At 39.0% G+C, this 20,693-nt stretch overlaps 2 protein-coding genes across 7 annotated transcripts; one reads left to right on the top strand and one right to left on the bottom strand.

The window, feature by feature from the left end:
* The first annotated feature begins 6,215 nt into the window (after nucleotides 1-6,215).
* Nucleotides 6,216-17,853, top strand: fxr1 (FMR1 autosomal homolog 1). 5 transcript variants are annotated; one of them, XM_020702527.2, is made up of 18 exons: nucleotides 6,216-6,310; nucleotides 10,247-10,299; nucleotides 10,420-10,513; nucleotides 10,604-10,675; nucleotides 10,810-10,958; nucleotides 11,077-11,170; nucleotides 11,276-11,392; nucleotides 12,606-12,776; nucleotides 13,003-13,081; nucleotides 13,240-13,349; nucleotides 13,470-13,556; nucleotides 14,112-14,319; nucleotides 14,454-14,547; nucleotides 14,647-14,768; nucleotides 15,233-15,439; nucleotides 15,665-15,742; nucleotides 16,112-16,191; nucleotides 16,345-17,853. In XM_020702527.2, the coding sequence occupies exons 1-18, from the start codon at nucleotides 6,260-6,262 to the stop codon at nucleotides 16,513-16,515; spliced, it is 2,037 nt and encodes a 678-aa protein (XP_020558186.1). In that variant the 5' UTR covers nucleotides 6,216-6,259; the 3' UTR covers nucleotides 16,516-17,853. The 5 variants fall into 5 exon arrangements, with proteins under 5 accessions (XP_020558186.1, XP_011472493.1, XP_011472492.1 ...); XM_011474191.3 differs by having other exon boundaries at nucleotides 13,461-13,556; XM_011474190.3 differs by having other exon boundaries at nucleotides 13,461-13,556; nucleotides 14,109-14,319.
* Nucleotides 17,854-18,114: 261 nt separating this feature from the next.
* dnajc19 (DnaJ heat shock protein family (Hsp40) member C19) lies at nucleotides 18,115-20,087 on the bottom strand. Of its 2 annotated transcripts, none has more exons than XM_004068053.4 (6): nucleotides 19,955-20,087; nucleotides 19,689-19,740; nucleotides 19,124-19,197; nucleotides 18,959-19,038; nucleotides 18,760-18,830; nucleotides 18,115-18,494 (listed from the first exon to the last, which is right to left on the bottom strand). In XM_004068053.4, exons 1-6 carry the CDS (start codon nucleotides 19,955-19,957, stop codon nucleotides 18,418-18,420), a joined length of 357 nt encoding a protein of 118 aa, XP_004068101.1. In that variant the 5' UTR covers nucleotides 19,958-20,087; the 3' UTR covers nucleotides 18,115-18,417. The 2 variants fall into 2 exon arrangements, with proteins under 2 accessions (XP_004068101.1, XP_023810133.1); XM_023954365.1 differs by having other exon boundaries at nucleotides 19,644-19,740; nucleotides 19,955-20,051.
* Nucleotides 20,088-20,693: the final 606 nt, after the last annotated feature.

Below are 20,693 nucleotides of genomic sequence, written 5' to 3'. Positions count from 1 at the left end.
AGGAGTTGGAAGACAGTCTGTACAATTCTAATAAAAAAGACCTAAAAAAAAAAACGTTTGGGAATTTTGAGGAAATATTAAGATAAAGCAGTAAAGTTGGTAGTAACTCAACTTAAATTGAATTGAATAAAAAAAGGGCTGAAATGCCAAACTGTTACAAAGAACAGCAAAGACTACCTCAAGCTTGTGATTCTAAATTTGCATTTCACTCAATTGCAGCATTTATTCAACAAATCACAGATCTGATTCAATGCATATTTATTTTTGGTCCAAACCTTGTGTGCTGTTATAGTTTTTCATCTTTTTTTACTTTTGCTGTGTCAAACAATGTTTATATGTTTCTTTTTCTGTCTGGTAACCATCTGTTTCATACACCTTTTTTGTTTTCCCACCAGATATTCCTTGATCGCTCAATAATAAAGAGGCAGGTAGAAATAAAACTATGTGAATAAAAGTTTAGCAAGGCAATGTTTTGTGTTGTTGCGGGGCAGAGGTGCACGCTTTGGCCAACACTGAGCAGACACCGTTTTGGCCCATCCTTTCAGGAAAATATGAGAAAAGAAACTGTCTTTTTGTGTTGGCTTTAAAAGAAGTCAGAGATTCAGTTTGAGTTGATTAATTTTAAATATGTTATTGTAAAATAAGGCTAACTTTATTTACTTTAAATGTATGTTTGGTGACTTCAAATGAAATGGATCTCTTCTTCTTCTTCTACTTTTTTTTAAATTTTGGTTCCCTGTGAGATAACATTATCAAATAACAATAGTTTTTACATTTTTTCTTTCCAAAAATCCCTCTGGAAACTGATCTCTAATATTCATGCACAACAAACTCCATAGTTAAAAATAAGCCAAACTGAGTTGCTTTTAACCCAACTCTGAGATTAAAAAGGGAGTAATTATTTTCTGGGTTATTTTAATAAAAAAAAACATAATTTTAGTTAAAAAGAAACCACTATAGCCTAAAAACATAGTAATGGTCCAAAAAGTAATAAAAAAAATATAATACCAAAATGACAAAGCCAAGATTGGGTTGAGGAAATAACCCAAGTGTGTTAAGAGCTTCTCTGTCACAAAGTTTACAGTTTTTGTTCCCTGAGTCATCTGACATAAAGCCTTTGAGGTGGCAGCCACTTGACTTAAGGAACAGAAGCAGACATAAAGTTTAAAGTGTTTATCTTGCTTTTATTGTCTTTCCCTTTTTCGTTCCATCTTTCTCTTTGCCTCTCGCTGTCTGTCTGTCACTTCCTCCCCGTCTGTGCCTTTTCTCTCCTTCCAAATGATAATTCCGAACATCACAGATTTGGCACTTGTAGCAGGTCTCGCTGAAAAATTAATTAATGCAAACTCCAAGTGCTATCGAAATTATACATTTGGAGTGCGCGCAGATACAGAGAAAGAGTAGGAGAGAGATGTGAGGACGTTCTGGTCTCATTAAGGGAGCAGGCAGAGTGGAATTAGTCTGAATATAATGACAGGCCGCACTATCTCATGTAAAAACAGCCCTGTTTTCCTCTCTCATTCATTGGCACTAGTAATTAGTTTTGGCCCTAAAACTGTCACCCTTTACTCTGGAAAAAGGCAGATGTGATTTGAGGTGCAATTTAATCTTGCTTTAATGAAGAACTAATGGACGCATTGCAAATTACTTCTCCCTTCCAGCCCCCTCTCTGTGATTGAACAGGGGCTGGGGAAAAAAAAATCTATTTCCTGCTTTTGAAAAGATCAAGAGTATCTTTGATAATGGTGAGAGCGTCACCGGCAGCTTCATTGCATAGAGCCAACAAGCTCTCTTAGGCAAATCACAATTCAGTGGAGAGGAGGCCACAATTAGCGACAAAGAAGGGAGAGCGCTGCCGGGGCCCGAGCAGACAGAAAGCCTCTTGGCACTCCGGGGTCGTTGTTCCAAAAAGGACCCTGGAGGTGACACGCAGGAACAATGAAGCTTGATAAATTCCCCTTTAAAATGTACTACTAATTTTCAATTATGCCTATAATGCATTACCTATTGGAGAGAGATATTGGACATGCGGGGAGAAGAACAAACAGTCTCAACACTCATCTTCCTGTTTGTGATATTGGGAGCTTTCTGAGGGCCGGATTGTATTAGCAAAAAGAGAAAGAAAAAAAAAAGACGCTGTTTGCTGGTGATTTCATTCCACTGAGACAGATGGAGAAACTCAGAGAAGATGGAAGGAATTTTAGTGCCAAATCATATCCAGCCATTACTTTTGATTCTTCTCGAAGGATTATCCTGAGCGCAAGGATGTGACTGCATTCTTATCTAATTTGACCTAATTTCCAAAATGATGTTTTTGTTGTTTCAAAAGGCAGTATTGGTGCAGAAGACAGAGCAGAGAGGATGAGACCTTGAAGTGGGAATCTGCAGGAGAACTGCCTGCTGCTCTCTAAACCACTTAAAGGAGACTGTTTCAAACTGGCATCACTAACAGATGATGTTGTAGAGAATGTATCAAGGCCAAATCATAGTCCTTGAAATGGGCGAAAGGGGACGTGAGAACTGAGTAGGGTCAGACATGTGGAACGTGTGTATCTGCTTTTTTATGTGTGTGAGTGTATATGAATACAGCCAGAGCAAAGCAGAAAGCCTAATGGGAGTGGGCTTAACTCCTGCACACAGCCTCGCTACATATCTGATTACTGGAACCAGTAATTTTCTTTCCTTAAATAAGGAAGAAATTGGATAGGATGAATGAAATTTGGCTGTCATATTGCAGTGATGGTGCAGCAGGGAGATTATGTGTTTCACATAATCGTTCATCATTCCCCAACCAATGTTCGGGCTTAGCATAATGGAATTGGTAAACTGGTTTAAATCAGAACGTGAGGACAGACTATCAGGCAGACTCTGAGGATCTGTGGTAATGTCTTCAGACCAAGCATTTCCACCACAGAGCTGCACACACACACATGAACACACTCACACACATTGCATAGCAAACTGAACAAGATCACTGTTTTTTGACCTCTCATCCCAGTAACACAACACATACACACTCTTAAAGCACATTTCTCTTTACACACATTTGTGTAAATTCTATTCGTTATTGTTGCATTTACTTCATGGAAACCAAATTCCCATGACTGTATAATTTAGTATAGTTAATGGACAACCTCCTGAAAAAAAATATGTGCATCTTTTTGAATACTGTTTTTGTGTTACAGCAGTAACATCTAAACAGAGATTTTTTTTGTCTTTAGTTTGGGTGCTTATTCCTTTGATTACTCATGACTTTTTAATCAAAATTACTTTTTCATTTTTAAAGGATATGTTGCCTCTGACTGATTTTAGTTTAATTTTTTCTGCATGTGTCCCTCCATGTATGTTTATTAATAAATCCTTTTATGTTAAATAATCCAGGAGGGGTGCTGTTACTTTGACTTAAATATTCTTTGTGCTTTCTGGTCTATGTTAGCTTTTTTCTTTTTGCATAAGTCAAGTAGTAAAGATAGCCTTCATAGAGCATCCCTACTGCAGTTCCCATGAGATCATTTGGCCACTAGGTGTCACAATGGCTGTTTGAAAAAGATAAGCTTGCATCTCCTCTGTTTGACTACCTGCTGTGAGTATGTGCAGAGTGAAAAATCTCATCTTTGTCTTTTAAACCTGACCTGTTTTATACAGCCTTAATATATTCCATTTATACAAAGGTTTGTGTTCTCATTTTGACAATAAAAAGACTAAACAAGCATGAATTGTTTCAAAACAGCATCCATATTGATGGATTACAATAAAACCTTTTTGTTGAATTTTCATTGTTTCTTAGTAAATGTAATATTTTTGCTTTAGTTTACACCTCTAAGCATATCTTTCATTTTTGATTTTGGTAAGTCACAGCTTTAATCATCAAAGTATGATTAAGCAGAGTAGAATCTATTCAAATTCTGATAAATCACCCTGTTATTATTAAACATATGTACAGTTTTAAGGACTTTGTGGGGAATAAAAAGTAATACAGGGAATATGTTTGTGGTTAAGCTCCTTAGCATAACTGCATATTATAAATGGAACATTTCCAGCATTTAAATAGATCCATATACCCAAGTGTTTGTTCTGATCTAGTTTACTGGAAACAAATATTTAAACCTGCTTGAACTTATTCTTCAGATTTTTTCTAAACTCTAAAACAGCAGTGTTTTTAGAAAAATGTACTTAAATGTCCAACAACACAGTTCGATGTTTATTATTTTTGCATTATTAATGGTGAATCAACTCCTAACTCCAGTATAAGTCGTTAGCACTTTGTAGGTGCAGATTTTTGCCGAAGGCTGTTTAAAAGCCAGTGGGATCCTTTGTTGATGCATTTGCATACATTTCCTGCAATCATTTTTGATTTCATTTTGACATTGGTACCCATAACTTAATATTTTGTTGCACAACCTTTTGAGGCAATAACTGCAATTGAACAGTTTCTGTATTTGTCAATGAGCCTTCTGCACCTGTCCACAGGTATGTTGGCCCACTCCTCATGAGCAAACTTCTCTTAGCCATTCTTGTTTTTTTTTGCCTGTGTGTTTTGGATCGTTGTCCTGTTTGAAGACCCATGACCTGCGACTGAGCAGATCATGGGTCTTCCATTTCCATTTCCATCCAGAATGCCTTGATAATCTTGAGATTTCATTTTACTTTGCACAACTTCAAGACACCCTGTGCCAGATGCAGCAAAGCAGCCCCAAAACAGAACTGAAGCTCCTCCATGTTTCACAGTAGGGACAGTGTTCTTTTCATTGTATGCTTCTCTATGAACATAGAACGGATGTGCCTTACCAAAAAGCCCCAGTTTTGTGTCATCTGTCCAGAGGACATTTTCCCAGAAGCTTGGTGGCTTGTCAACATGCATTTTTGCAAATTCCAGTCTGGCTTTTTTATGATTTCCTTTCAACAGTGGTGTCCTCCTTGGTCGTCTCCCATGTAGTCCACTCTGGCTCAAACATCGACGAATGGTGCGATCTGACACTGATGTACCTTGATCTAGGAGTTCACCTTTAATGTCTTTGGAGGTTGTTCTGGGCTCTTTGGATACAGTTCCAACTATCCGTCTCCTCAATTAGTCTTCAATTTTCCTCTTCCGGCCACGTCCAGGGAGGTTGGCTACTGTCCCGTGGGTCTTAAACTTCTGAATAATATGTGCCACTGTCGTCACAGGAACTTCAAGCTGCTTAGAGATGGTTTTATGAGCCCAGACCTGAATCCCATTGAACATCTGTGGAAGGAGCTGAAACATGCCATTTGGAGAAGACACCCGTCAAACCTGAGACAACTGGAGCACTTTGCTCATGAGGAGTGGGCCAAAATACCTGTGGACAGGTCCAGAAGGCTCATTGACAAATGCAGAAACTGTTTAATTGCAGTGATTGCCTCAAAAGGTTGTGCAACAAAATATCGAGTTATGGGTACGATCATTTTTGTCCAGCCTTATTTCATTAGTTTGTTTTTTTAAATAATTCTATTAATCAACGACTCAAAAGCAATGGCTGATTTTGATTATTTAATTTTCAACAAATTTTAATATATTGTTACTTTTGAACGTTTCAAGTCATTTCAGTGAGCATTGTGGGCTTTCTTTCTTTAACTGAGGGGTACCAACAATTTTGTTCACCACTGTTTATAATGCACAGTCTCTAAGCTGAAATCAGAAAGCACACAATAAAGAATTGATCAAATTTCCAGTCTGTGTTCTAGTATTCTTTAGTGCAGTTGATGCTGATCAAAGCTGTAAGCCTGCTGTGTTTACAGCCTTTTTTTAATGCAAGATACTAGACTGAACCACATCATTCTGTTGTATTAAAGATTTGGATCCTGATGAGTGTAGGTGAAAAGAAATACAAAATTTCAAAATACTAAATACTTAAGCAAATTAGCTAGTCCAATAATGGCTTTAAAAAAATTTTTTTTATATCTAGCTATATTACAATCTGCATAAAATTTCACACTAAATAATAGATCTATTTTATTGTATTGCTTCATCACTAAAATTACTTAAATAAAACACAGCAATGTAGCTTTCTAACATTAAAAAACAAACAAACAAAAAAAAAAAACAGGACAACAAATCGTCCAAAACCTTGTTGATCCTTTTCACAAACAGTAACCCAAAAATGTAATTTGGCTGTAAGTTAATAATTTTAAAGTTGGGAGTATCTGCCCACAAAAACGCGAAAGGACAGGTGTTGGCCCAAACTTCAAACCTCAGGCTTGATGGAACACCTGTCGACCCAGCATCCTTTGCGTATCCAATATGGAAGAACTGGCGGTGGAGGTCCGTGGCTCTCGCGGCGCTTATTACAAGGTAAATACCGGGGCATCCGTGCACCTTTGACCTTCTGTCTTTCACAAATTGTTTACTATGATAACCTAAGTTCATTGGACTTGATTACGTGTCCCATCTTCCTCTAAATTCATCCAGCTGCTTGCTGTAAGCCTTTAGCAGAGTTAGCCAAAATTAGCAGGCTAGGCTAACGTCGATGATTGTGAACATTCGTTATTTATGATTATTATATTGACTATAATCAAATCCAGAAAGCATAATCCGTTTTGTAAGACAGCTGACTTGTTTTATAGTGTATCTTTTAACACACAATGGACTTTTTCTTCGGGTTTTCGTAAGCTAAAGTTAGCTTACTAGCTCACTGGTAATTCTGTTGACGTCAGGTAGGTTCTTGCCCTAGTTCGGTTGCTAAAGGGCTTTTTACTCCATGGAACATAAGGACGTGATGAGTTTGTTAAATGTACATATTAGGGATTTGAAATCTCGACGTTAGGTTTTCTATGCACGTGGCGTACTTCTTCACACTTGTCTGCCACTGTTCATTCACTGAGACTGTATCATGCCCAAGCTATCTTTACTATTTCTGCGTATGCGAGTCAGCTGTTCCTTGTCAATCCTGAGCAGCTGGCATGCTGGGAGAGGGTCGCTCATTTCAAAGAATTACAGTGTATTTATAGTCCTGCAATCTGAAGTGGCACCAAAGTCTCCCCTTTTCTTCCTTCCATGTCTCCTTTTTCATCATCCTTTCCCCCCCATCTACTATTTTAATTTCTTACTACTACTAGCATAATGTTTAACATGTTTTCTTTTTGCCAGGCCACTTTGTAAACCAACACTACATGCTAAAATAGTTTCACTTGAGTAAATTACAGCTAAACCAAGCAACTGTGGGTATGTTTTGTGAGTTTTGTTACTGTGATTCCAAATATCTCCTAGGAATAATAATTAGAATGGGTTTTGATTTCACTATAGATGTTGCAAAACAAGTTTTTTATTTATTTATTTATTTAATTGTAACTCGACTCCTTTTATACTTGTGTAGGGACTTTCTGAACTCTGAAAAGAAAGAAGTGAAAACATAAGCGATAGATTGTAAGTTGTGGTGTTAGTCTGTAAACAGTAAGTGGAAAAAAAGTGAAGTAGTGGTCCCATTATATCATTTTAAAGTGTTTTTTTAAATGACTTTTAGATTCATTTGAGTCGGGACAAATTCAAGTTTATTTAGACCCAGCCCAGAGTTAACTATGTAATGATAGAAGAGTGAGCATGCAACAGTTACTTTCTTGAGTTTTATCATGCCTTCAAAATATTAAGCAAACTAACAAAGGAAGAGGGACATTTGGGTAAATTTAAATATCTTGAAGTCCCATCAAGCACCCTCTGAGCATCTCCATGTGCCTTTGATTGTCAGTTAGACTAAAAAAAAGAAATTAGAAACGTGTTTACTCTTTACCTGGATATTGTAGGGAAGCTGATTGGTAACATTGATGTTAATCTGAACAAGTCAAAACAGTGAGAAGGGTCATAAATAGATTTTATTCAGAATTTAAGGTTTACCATTATTACTTTGTTCGGATATTTCTTGCGTTTTTTTGTTTAACTGATGTCCTTTTATCCTAAGTTAAAATTTAGAAGTCTCTATGTAACTTTATGGCATTTGTAGTTTTTGTGAGCCTGTAAATGTCTTCTCTGATAGTAAAATGTGAAGATTAAGGGGATAAACAGCTTGTTACATTTTTTTCACTTCAACGAAACCCTTCGGTCTACCCTATGGTTTATTACTTTTCTTTACTGGAAGATCTAGATAGTGTCTGCACATCATGGTTTAGGCAAATGCTTAAAACCACTTTATAAAGCTAAGTTTTGAATCTAGAGGAAACATACATATCTGTTGCATTTTCTATGATAATCTAATAATAATATAAAAACAGATGCTGATTAGCATAAAGAAAGGCAAGGAAAAAAATGAAACTATTTTTGAACAAAAGTTCATGGTAAGTTCTGCTATAGGAGCTGGAACTGCACCACACCTGATCATTACATGACCATAAGGGGAATCATTGACCACTCATGAAATAACAGTTGGATAAGTCTGTTAACCCATACATAACACAAGATAAATGTTAAGCTAGTGATTCAATGTCAGCTTGTCATTTCCAATAGGTATACTGAACTGGGTTTCTGGTAAGGATATTTTTAACAAATGGGAGGACTGTTCTCAGAAGTTTGGACTATGTACAGTGAGGCAAAAACTTATTTGGTAGTTGGGAGCAAGTTGTCCCTCTTAAAAAGATGAGAAAAGTCATAAGTTCACCTCAATGCTTTTTGTAATCCTGTTATCAATGATGGATATCAAATGTTTCCTGTAGGTCTTCTGCAGGTTGGTAAGCACTGTAGCTGATATTTATACACATTTTGTCAGTGTAGATCTTCTCAAGAGCTGTGATGTTCTGGGGCTGTCACTGTGCAACAAAGACTTTCAACTCATTCCAAAGATTCTGTATTGGGTTGGGTCTATTGGACTAACCCACTCCAGAACGTTGAGATACTTTTTACATAGCCACTCCTTTATTGCCTGGGCCACGTGTTTGGCATTGACAGGCCGATGGATCCAGATATATTTAATAGTCAATTATGATGTTGATGGAAGGACGACTTTGCCCAAAATCTCACCATTCATGTGGCGTTAATGGCGACTGTGGTCCAGTGGTAGGGCGGTTGACCTATGATCGGAAGATTTAAGGTTCGATTCCCGCCTTGCCAGCCCATGTGTCGAAGTGTTCTTGGGCAAGACACTGAACCCCACCTTCCCTCTGGTGGAAGGTTGGCGCCAGCGCCCGGCAGTGGAGCCGCCACCAGCGTGATAATGTGTCTGTGAATGGGGGAGTGGGAGTGTGACTGTGAAGCACTTTGGGCCTTCGAGGAAGGTAGAAAAGCACTGTACAAGTATACGCCATTTACCATTTTCATGGACCCATTCATCCTTTCCTAATGCAGATTAGTCATCCTGTCCCCATGTGAAAAAGCGGCCCCAAAGCATGACTTTTCCCCCTCCATGCTTCACAGTGGGTATGGTGTTCTTTCTTACTGTGGTCCCAGTTCCCTTCAGTACCCCTGTGTAGTTCTGCACTGTTTTCTCTTAGGATCATTTGTACCCCACCAGGTGAAAGAAGATTGTCAATGATCTTCTATTTATTTTATTTTGTAATAAATAAAATATATTTATTTAGTTCTTTCAAGGAAGCGGCTTGATCTATTCTCGTCAAGGTGCTTCCTTGTTGATTGGTTCATCCCAGTCTTGTTAAGGTGAATCATCTTGTCCCTGGTGTCCTTAGACAGAGAGCTCTTTGGTCTTGGTCATGGTAGAAAGGCTACTGTTTAGCTGTTTATGTGTGGGCATCTTTTATACCAATAACCAGTTCAAACAAGTGACATTAATTCAGGTAGTAAGAGAGAGAAAAAGCTTTTTAAAATGGAAGTATCAGGTCTGTGAGTGACAGAATTCTGGCTGGTTTGCAGGAGCCGAAGACTTGTATGCACCATTATACAAATAAATTATTTAAAAATAACTCTGTGATTTTTGTTTTTGTTTTTTTTGGCCTCTACATCCTAAAGTCTCTCACAGTGGAAGTGTATCTATGGTGAACATTACAGACTTCTCTTATCTTTTATATAGGTCACATTGCATAATAAGTGATTGGATGCTAAGTTTTTTTTTGCCCACTGGAAATGAGAATGAACAACGTCAGAAACCATTACTTACACACGTTTGTTTCCCAGCTTTTTATGTGTTTTTTTAAACATTTATTTGATCTAACCTTTGTTTGAAATGCCTAGTTTTTGTTCAGAAACACACATCTGAAGAAAGATGGGGCTAAATTTTGAGAAACGGGTTTGCACAGCCCTGCTGTAAAGACTTGTTATAAAAGGAATTTCCCACTTGTGTATTTTTTCCAGGGCTTTGTCAGAGACATCCACGATGATTCTCTCACCATTGCCTTTGAGAACAAGTAAGCATCTGCAGCTACCGTGCCATGTCTGCATCCGTTTCCCTCATAATCAAAATTCAAGGTCTTCACTGCAGTTGTAATGCTTTCAGCAAGGCGTGACATCAGAATCTTTCATTGCAGTTGGCAGCCAGAACGCCAGGTGCCCTTTGAGGATGTCAGACTGCCACCACCTGCTGACACCAAGAAGGAAATTAGAGAGGGTGAAGAGGTGGAGGTGAGAAAAGCACATCCTATTTTTCTAAACTGTTCTCCTTTGGCTTTCATTTTTTGTGTTGATCTGCTTCTTCTTATTTAATCTTCTCAGATTTTATCCAGAGCCAATGAGCTGGAGCCTTGCGGCTGGTGGTTAGGGAAAGTTCGTATGATGAAGGGTGATGTACGTGTCATTAATTACGTTCTTTTTTTGTGCAGTAATATAACTTACAGCTGAATTAAAGTTATTTTTATATTGAGTTCTTGAAGAACGGTTTATTGAGCTGTTCCAAACACCGAGCCTCTGTTTATCTCTAGTTCTATGTGATCGAGTATGCAGCCTGTGATGCCACCTACAATGAGATTGTAACCTTTGAGCGTCTGCGGCCTGTCAACACCAACAAGCCCCTCTCCAAAAACCCCTTTTACAAGTGCACTGTTCCTGTTCCTCAGGATCTACAAGAAGCGTACGTGTCCCACTATAAGAAAATCACCTTCCACATTCCACAATCATTTATTATGTGTGAGAATGTCCAGATTCTTTACATAAGGAAGGAAATGCAATGCAGTCTTGTTGAATTTCAGGTGCCAGGCTGAGAATGCACACAAGGACTTTAAGAAAGCTGTGGGAGCTTGTCGCATTTCATACTGTCCTGAAACCAGTCATCTAGTGATTGTGGTAACTACGATATGCTGTCAAGTCTCCATAACGCTTGGATTATCCACAGTTTCCCCAACGATCCCCAGCTCTGCTGTAGTCCTTATGTTTATCTCTTTCTGTCAGTCGACCAACGAGGCAACAGTGAAGCGGGTGTCTTTGCTGAGTGACATGCACCTGCGCAGCCTTAGAACCAAGCTGCTTCTGATGTCACGTAACCAGGAGGCCACAAAACACCTGGAGGTCAGTTGTTTTACAAGAACTTAAGGCTGTATACTTTAACCCTTTAACTCCGGAGTTTTTGCTTCAGTCTTTGCATCCTTTCTACTATCATAACTCTTCAACTTTTTATGCAACTAATGTCATTTCAGAAGGTTCTGAAGTGAAGAAAAGCAGCCTTTTGCTGAAATGCAACCCTTTAAAGCAGGAGTGTCAAACTCATTTTCACCAAGGGCCACATCAGCATAGTGGCTGTCCTCAAAGGGCCAGATATAACTTATACATGTAACTAAATGTAATGAAAAATAAATGTAACTACTCTTTAATGTGAAATAACTTATTATTTATTCACTATAACTTTTTAAAATGACAATTAGTTGCATAGAAAAAAATATGTTTGCTTGTTACTTTAGCATAAATCCTTACATTTGAGTCTGCCAGGTTAGATTATATGGACAGGGTTTAAGTCATAATGTAGAGTTGCCCAATCTGATATTTCAAGTCTGATTCCCCCAAGATATGAATAATTACACATCAATTTTTATTTTTTATTTTAAGAAATGAAAAACTTTTATGCTCTCACGGGCCACATGAAGTGACATGGAGGGCCACATTTGGCCCCCGGGCCTTGAGTTTGACACATGTGCTTTAAAGTATTGACGTTTCTCCATGACAGAACCAGCTGTCATGGAGAAAATTGGCTTTGCGCTATTAAGCATTTTATGTTCATGTGTTGCATATTGGTGCAAAACTGATACGAAAAGCCACTTTTCTCCGCGTCAGAATCAGCCTATTCATGTTTATTGCACATATAGCTGGAGTTGCGGTATGTAAAAAGGCAGTATCTGAATTCTTCCACTTCCCCTATAGCTCTTCCCTACCTGTACATTTTGCGTTCCAAACGGGGAGTTATGGAAAAACACCGTCTTCAAATTCAGGCGACACTAACCCTCGATGACATCACAAATAGTCACCTGAGAGCTATGTTAGCGCGTAGCTGCCAATCATCCAAAAATACATAACATTGGTTTTATAATTTTTGAAAGTCATGTTGAAACAAAGTCATTTCTGTAAACCTCTGTGCTCCAGACCACATTCACAAAGTCACTACGGACAAACAATTTTGGACACCCCTGCCCCTTAATACACTAAATACATAAAGTATAAATTGCACCAAAATGTTAAAAAATGAGCTCATACGTAACCTGAAATGATGGGATGTTATTTGTTTGCATAGACTTCGAGGCAGCTGGTGTCCTCCTTCCAGGAGGAGTTCACGGTGAGACTCGACCTGATGGGCCTCGCCATCGGCAGCCACGGCAGCAACATCCAACAAGCACGGAAAACTGCGGGTGTCACTGCCATCGAGCTGGATGAGGAGACGGGCACTTTCCGCATTTACGGGGAGGTAGGCAGCTGTGTGACTCGACCACCAAACAATTGTTAACACCTGCTGTGCTTTGCAGATTTATTAGGAGAATATTACTTACTAGAAATGCCCATTGTTTAAAATGAGAAACGATGTACAAGGAGGGACCTTTCCTTCTTTAATTTTGAGATTTATTGTGCCAGTATTAGTGTTCTTCATGGAGCTGATGGTTAATATCAATACATTTAAATGGTTGTTATTCCAGACAGCAGAGGCTGTAAAGAAAGCAAGAGGCTTCTTGGAGTTTTTGGAGGATTCTGTGCAAGTACCGAGGAACCTTGTGGGTAGGTCCACAGTTTTTGCACTTCTTAAGAGTTGGTTAAACCAAAAATATTCAAATCTTTCATTTTGTTGCATTTCATTTATGCGTTTCATTTTATATCACCTGTAGATATTTTTATATCCCGTGGTCACGTCTCATTCCTTCTGGTTATCTCTCCAGGTAAAGTGATTGGTAAGAATGGGAAGGTCATCCAGGAGATTGTGGACAAGTCTGGAGTGGTACGGGTCAAGATAGAAGGCGACAACGACAACAAGCAGCCACGACAGGAAGTAAGTTGAGTGTAGCGATGCCTTGCTTGCTGTCAGCAAAGTGCAGTTTTGTTCAGCTTATTTATGTTTTCTAGCATGTAATGTGTGTTATTTTTTATTTTTATATATTTGGTTTTACAGGGAATGGTCCCATTTACCTTTGTTGGTACTAAGGAGAGCATTAGCAACGTTCAGGTCCTGTTGGAATACCACATTTCCTATTTGAATGTAAGATCTTAAACATTCTTCTTTTTTTTAACAGTGAATGCCAACGCTAATTTAAGCATCTCTTGTGTCTTAAAGCCCTTTTTTTGCACACTACTACAGCCACAGCATCTAACTGCTCTCTGCATGTAAACATTACTTCATAGGTAGGATTTTTAAAAGTGGAAGCATGTCTGCACCTGAGCAGCTCACCTGTCTTCATGTCTACATGCTCCTGAAGTCTGAGTGGCTGATTAAATCAGCAATCAGTTGTCAAATCCAAAAGCATTGGGAATGAACACACACATCTGCAAATACAGATGTCTGAGGATGTCCTTGCGCTGCTCTGTGTGTTTTTTGTGCAGGTTTTGTGCCACATGGATGTGTGTGTTGTGCTTTGAATGCATTAAGTGGGAGTTCTTCTTGTTCAGATTCAGGAGCCTAAAGGAAGTAGCAACAATCTGAATATACACGATGTGAGGCGTTCTGCATAAACAGTGATGACCTTAAAAAATGTCAGATGTGCCTGATTGGATTTTTTCTTCTGAAAGTTACAGTGTTTTTTCTTCTTTCTAGGAGGTGGAGCAGCTTCGTCTGGAGAGGATGCAGATCGACGAACAGCTGCGACAGATCACCCAGGGTCACCGACCAGTCGATCGGGAGAGGGGGGAAAGAGGGGGCGGAATTAATGCAGACAGCAGTGCCAACGCGTCCTCGTCTTCTTCGCATGGCAGCCGCTCTTACAATGGCAGAGGCCGCGGACGAAGAGGCTACAGCACTGGATATGGTAACACTCAGATGAATGAATCAGTGTGTTCCAACAACTAAACCAAAAGGACCTGGAGCGTTGACTAAAATGTGCGGTGTGTGTCTCTGCTTTACTCATCTTATGTCTATTCTGTCTTTTTCTTGACCATCCAGGCACCAATTCGGAGCAGTCCAACGCCTCAGAGACTGAGTCAGAGCGTAAGGATGAGCTCAGTGATTGGTCCCTGGCTGGAGAGGACCAGGAGAGGTGAGCGTCTGTTTTTACGGAAGTTGGAAGTTGGGGAAGTTGAAATGTCTCTGCAGGCTGAGCGCGTGATCTGTCACTTCTGCTTTGCTGGACATGCAGAGAAAGGGAGAGAGGTCCTCGGCCACTAAGAGACGGTCGCAGGAGACCAGGACCTGGCAGAGGTCGAGGAGGAACAGGAGGAAGGGGCCGTGGAGGAAGAGGAGGATACAGCAACAATTCTGGTAACGATAAAGACAAGTTGAACTACAGTGTTCCCTCGTTTATTGCAGGAGCTACATTCCATAAATAACCCATGATAGTTGAAAGCTGCTGATGTTTTAAGGCTGTAAAACCCCACACCACTACACTTTTCTCAGACAAACATGAACATTTTCACACTTTTCTATTTTGTTGAAGCTCTCACAAGTTCAAACCTTAACAGAAAAATAAGTCCAGTGTTATAGAATGAAAACTAGATCTGATCGCGATCAAAGATTTATGTCGTTTGGCAAAATGAACGCAATTGTCTACAGCCAATCAGGATGCAGAACACTTAAAAAAAAAAAAAAAGAGCATGCAAATTACAATGAAAAACCCTGCGAGTTGAAGCCATATATCAAGGGAACACTGTAAACCAAAACTAAAGGGAAATAGTTTTTTCTCTCATGTAAACACAACACATTTGTTCATTTAATTTCGTCGGCAGGGTCCTGGGATCGGGACAACACCTACTCCCACGGAGCTTTAGAGACGAACACAGAGACAGACCACACAGCTGACACCGATGCCAGCGAGTCCTTGTTGCCTGCAAACCGCCGCAGACGGTCTCGGCGGCGCAGAACAGACGAGGATGCCACTATGATGGACGGCATGAGTGAATCTGACAATGCTTCAGTTGGGGAAAACGGAATAGGTATGGAATTTTGACCGGTCTGGAGGCTACTTTGATGACAGGTTTTCATCGACATGAACATTTTAAACATGTTCAGTGTTTGGTTTTAAGACCAAAAATGTTTTTGTAGCTGTCATGCTGCAGACCCTCGTTTCCTGTTTCTACGTTAAAAAGAAGCTAGAGCAGTTTGATAATGAAAGATAATTAAGGTGCAAATCCCTCTTTTATGATGACTTAAAATCCCAGATGACTCAGAAGCTAAACCGCAGCGGCGCAATCGTAGCCGGCGTCGCCGTAACCGCCTGCCTGAGGACCGGCACCCAGGTAACCGTGGCAACAGCCACTGTGGCCTCTGCAAACCAACTCCCCTACAGTTTGGTAACTGTGTGCCTTGCCTCGTGTTTCGTTTTGCCACTTACAAAACGCTGAGCCAGAGTTTCAGGTTTAGTCTTAGCTGGTATGACTGACAGACATGCCTGCTTTCTCCAAGTCTGACTGTGGTCGGGTGTGAAAAATCCTCCCACGGCTGTTTGTGTTCAACTAACTCTTTTGCATGAACTACACTTGTAAAAAAAATGAACATATGAAGCAGGTTTTCCTGTCTTGGAGCTTCACAAACACGTTTTTCCGCCAAGATGCTTCTGTGTTCTTAAAACTCCTAAATGTCTTGTTGTTCTGTTGTTTTTGTTGCAGTGACGGTTGCTGACTTCATATCTCGATCTGAGTCTCAGAGCAGACAGACCACCAAGGACACCAAGAAAAGCAAAGCTTTGGTGACTGTTCACCTTTTTTAAAGAACTTTTGTTGTCATTTGTGTAACCTATTTTTTTTTTTACATCATAATATATGTAATAGCCTTTTTAATGTTATCTGAGACCTATCGCCCAGTTTTTGTCTCACACAGATTGTTCCTTTTTCCTCTTTAGAACCGGGTGGATGTCATCACTGAGCACAGCTCTTCGGCTCCACCCGAAGACGCACACAGTATTTCTGACGACACCGGCACCAACGCTGCAAATTCTTCCACCGAGAACCCCCCCGAAGCCTCTGAAAAGGAGGGCTCGAACCCACAACCTGCTGTCAACGGAGTCTCTTAGTCAGATGGAAACGGTTTCAAATATTTGAACGTCTCTGGCTGCCCCCTGTTTAAATCTGTGTTCCTGAAGCAGCCTCAGAACCTATTCTCGACATTTAAACTCAACAAGCACTGTTCTGTTTGTACTTTTCAAATCTCTGCTGTGCAACTCTGTGTTCTGAAACATAACCTCTCCTGTACACATTTCTCTGTACAACTATTCATTTTAAATACAGTTTTTTACACTATAGTTCTTCCTGTATGAGCTTGCCAAAGATAGTCAAAAACACACAAACTGTACATTTCAGTCCACTCTTCCTCAAGAGGATGAACTGAATGTTTTTTTGTTTTTTAATGCTGAGGGATTCTACTTGTACCGACACTGTGGTATGCATGCAAAAAAACATATTTTCTTTCCCTTTTTTGGTTAAAAATAAAAAAAAAAAGCTGTGGAAATATGCCCCCCCCCCCCCCCCTCAGAAAAATGTTTCCTCGTGTCCTTTTGACAAACTGGAAGTGGCATTTTCCGTTGCATATTTTGCATGAGCTATTTTACAGTGCAGAGCAGTTCTAGAGGAAAGCATAATTAACCCACATGTGATCAGTTGTTGTGCCTTAAGAGTAGACTGGACGTGTTGCTGCCTGGCTCTGCACGCCATCCCCAATGATTTCACTCACATGTGTGGACGCCGTTTGCCCTCACTTGAACTCCGTCAGGCCTGGGGGCTTTGTGTTTAATGTCTCTTATGGTGCTGGAGGTGGATGAAGGGTAAACAGTCAGAACACCCCTAAAAGTTTTTCAGGGCCATTTTTCCAAAATCAGGTTTGTCTGCTCTTAATGTTATTTGGGGTTTGGGCTGGGGGGTTGATATTAGCTGCTTCCTGTTTTTTTCTTTTTTTTAATGCAACCACTTAAATCATAGAAATGTTATTACCTGTCTAGAAAGGAAAACAAAAGTTTTGTTTTGCACTGAAGTGTAACCTTTTTCTGTTAAAGCTGATTGTAGTTGAGTCTGTACTGTTTAGTGCTGGACAGAATTGTATTGGTTTGCTGGAAACATCTCAGAACTGAAAATTATCTAGTTTAGTAACAGTTTTTTTTTTTTTAATTTTTTCTCAGAAATTACCACAAAGCTCAGTTTTTTAATTTTTTTTTTAATGTCATCACCCATAAATTCATAGGAACAAGACTTCCCGGTTACTGAGATGTTTCTGGAAAGCCATGCCTCTGTGACAATGATGTCATTTTCATGGTTCTTCCAACACTGGCTGGCTGGAAACTGGTCACGACTGTTTCTCTAAAGAAAAGGATTTGTTTGGATTATTTATTTTTAAAAATTTGTACAGTATTTAAAAAAAAGAGAAACACTAAAGTGTGTGATAACCAGAGGCTTTTCTCTTAAGACAAATGACAACTACTGAGAGTTCTGACATCCCACATGTTTCTGATGGGTTGACTACAGTGTTTTTTTTGTTTTTTTTTAAGGATTGTCTGGTTGGTTGATGTGCAATATGTTTTGTATGCAGATAGTTCTTAAATAAAGTTGATCTTCTATGTAGATTGAAAACAGTTTGTGCTCTAGATCAAAATGTGGCACACAAAGCAGAAAGTCTCATAATCTGAGATGAAAACTGAATAATTTTTTAATCTAAAATACCTCAAATTACAGCCACTGTAACTTCAACAAATACAGACTTGAATAAATCCATAAGTTTTAGTCATCTTTAAGTAAAAAAAAAACCTTTTGAACAAAGCCTTTAAAAACTTAAATCTATAAAGGAGCAGATAATTAAAATGAAGTATTTCACCCTTTTTACAGACTTGATTTTATTGAAGGGGATTCACAAAAATCAAGTGTCCAAGTCAGCCAGTGCAGCAGCATGAAAAAGATTCAGAGGGAGTTCAAACAATCCTTTGGAAAAATCAGCTCGACTTCTTGACCTGGTCATCCATTAGGTCCTTGGCTTCGTTTATTTTTGCTGCTAAATAGGGAGATCCACCTGCAACATCAGAGACAAGAAATTCTAGCAATTTGCTCTGCAGATCTGTGTGAATTTGCACGTTTAACTAAACGATATGAAGTTTGTACACTAATAAGAAGTTACATCTTTTTAGACATTTGCATGTGATGTGAATTGCTGTTGCATGTAAGATCTGAGCTATGCTGTGTTAAACATGACCAAGTTTTGAGTGTAAAAGGGATGAGATGAGTGACGAAAAGATGTGCTGATGTGTCCAGATTACTCAATTTAAGGATGCACTCACCTCTGTCGGGATGGTTCAAGATCATCAACTTTCTGTGTGCTTCTCTGATCTTCATTTTGTTGGCAGTGGGACTAAATGCAGAAAAAAAGCCATCTGTTGAATTAATGTTAAGCAGCAATATCCTGCAGAGAGGCATGCACAGCCAAACCAACACATGCCTTAAAAACATCAAAGAAAGAAGACAGGGGAGTCCACATACCTGACGCCTAAGACTAGGGCAGCCTCTCTTTTTGTCATTTTTGGTTCAAACCCTCCTCTATAATACCCTCCTCCAAAAGCCTGCAGCAGAACATGCAAGTCAACGATTGGTGCAGAGTTGCACAGAACACGGTGGTCTAACGTCAAGCCTGTTTTTATGCCGTACCGTCTTAGGAAAACTTTGAAGAGCCTGCTTCACCTGAGGCTCCATGTGCTTCATGGCCTGCATGACATACCGACCTGGCAGAAGAGAAGACAGAAATAATAGAGTGTATGTTTACTTTAAAAAATAAGTATATGGTGCACAATAATATTTACTAAAACTGCCATGTCCTACATTTATTTAAGTAAAGACAGTTTTTATATATATATATATATATATATATATATATATATATATATATATATATATATATATATATATATATATATATATATATATATAAAAATTAGGAATTTTTTAATTAAATGCATGCACCTCAGAAAAACATCAATTTACAGAAATCAGAATGTCTATATAAAAAACACATCGTGCCACAGTCAACTTGCAAATAACGAAGATATATTATCGTCTAGAATTAAAAAAAAAGCAGATGAAAACTTCCTTCTGTTTCCAGTGCATTACTCCCTTTAGTGAACTCTGGGAGATGACAGTGGTTGACACCAGTGAATGCGTGAAGTCGCACCTTAAGTCTATTCCCGCAGATGATGTAAGGTGTTTTCAGACTGACCTGCGAATCCAGCCGCAGCCAGAGCCAGACCCGCCGCCACCATGGAGCTGGCCTGCAAGTATGACTTGTTTAAAACCACTGCAGATGGAGACACTAAACATCTATTTTGACTCACTACCAGTTAGTAAAAACACTGGAATTCAATTAGTTGGTAGCTGATGTTAGCTTAGCCGTTTTAAAAATGAGGTTATTGGCGATTGGCTGATGACAATAAAACTGGTTTCGGATCGGTTACCCTGCATTATAAAACGCGGCGTCTGACTTACCATGCTTTAGGGATAGGTTTTCGTTTATGTCAAAGATTAGAAAAAGAACTTTTGACCTCTCATGATTCCATTACTGGTTCCCATGTGTTTATGCCGGAAACCGAGGACAACTGCCGTAAAGTCCAGACGCGTGTTTATCTGGCCCCGCCCCCTCGCCTCTATTTTTGGTGAAACTGTTGGAAGTGTGGACAAAGCCAAGGGAACCTTTCTGAATTTAAAAGGTTTAAAGCAGATTTTTAACTCATTGTCCAGTTTAAGAACATGCTCAGTTGAACCACGACTAAATTAAAACTCAAATAGAATTCAAAGACTTAATGCATAATTGCATGCATTTACATTTGGGTTACTGACAGTCTTTAAGCTGACAACATTTAGGCTTATCCTTTCACATAAAAGGCCATTTTCGGAATTTGAAAATTATTTGGTTAAAAAGGCAAAACGAGGAAATTTTCTGTACAATATCATTTAAAATACACAAAATGCATTCATGGATGTAACTTTATTTAAAAATGGCATACAATATTCCCATCATCCCAAGAAATTGAATTTTTCTTCTTTATTTAGATAATTGTTTGCGGACCAATGTGTTTATTACGTCTTAGTGTGGAGCAGGTGTTTTCTTTCTTTCTTTGACTCTTAATTTCATATTTGATGCTAAGCTGTTTCTGTTTCTATTAAAAAGACAATTATTGATTTTAAAACACTTTTTAGTTTCAGGAATTCATGCCATTTTATTTTC

Source organism: Oryzias latipes, chromosome 4, assembly GCF_002234675.1.
Source record: "Oryzias latipes chromosome 4, ASM223467v1".
Taxonomy (NCBI): Eukaryota; Metazoa; Chordata; class Actinopteri; order Beloniformes; family Adrianichthyidae; genus Oryzias; species Oryzias latipes.
This window is presented reverse-complemented; position numbering and strand designations above follow the sequence as displayed.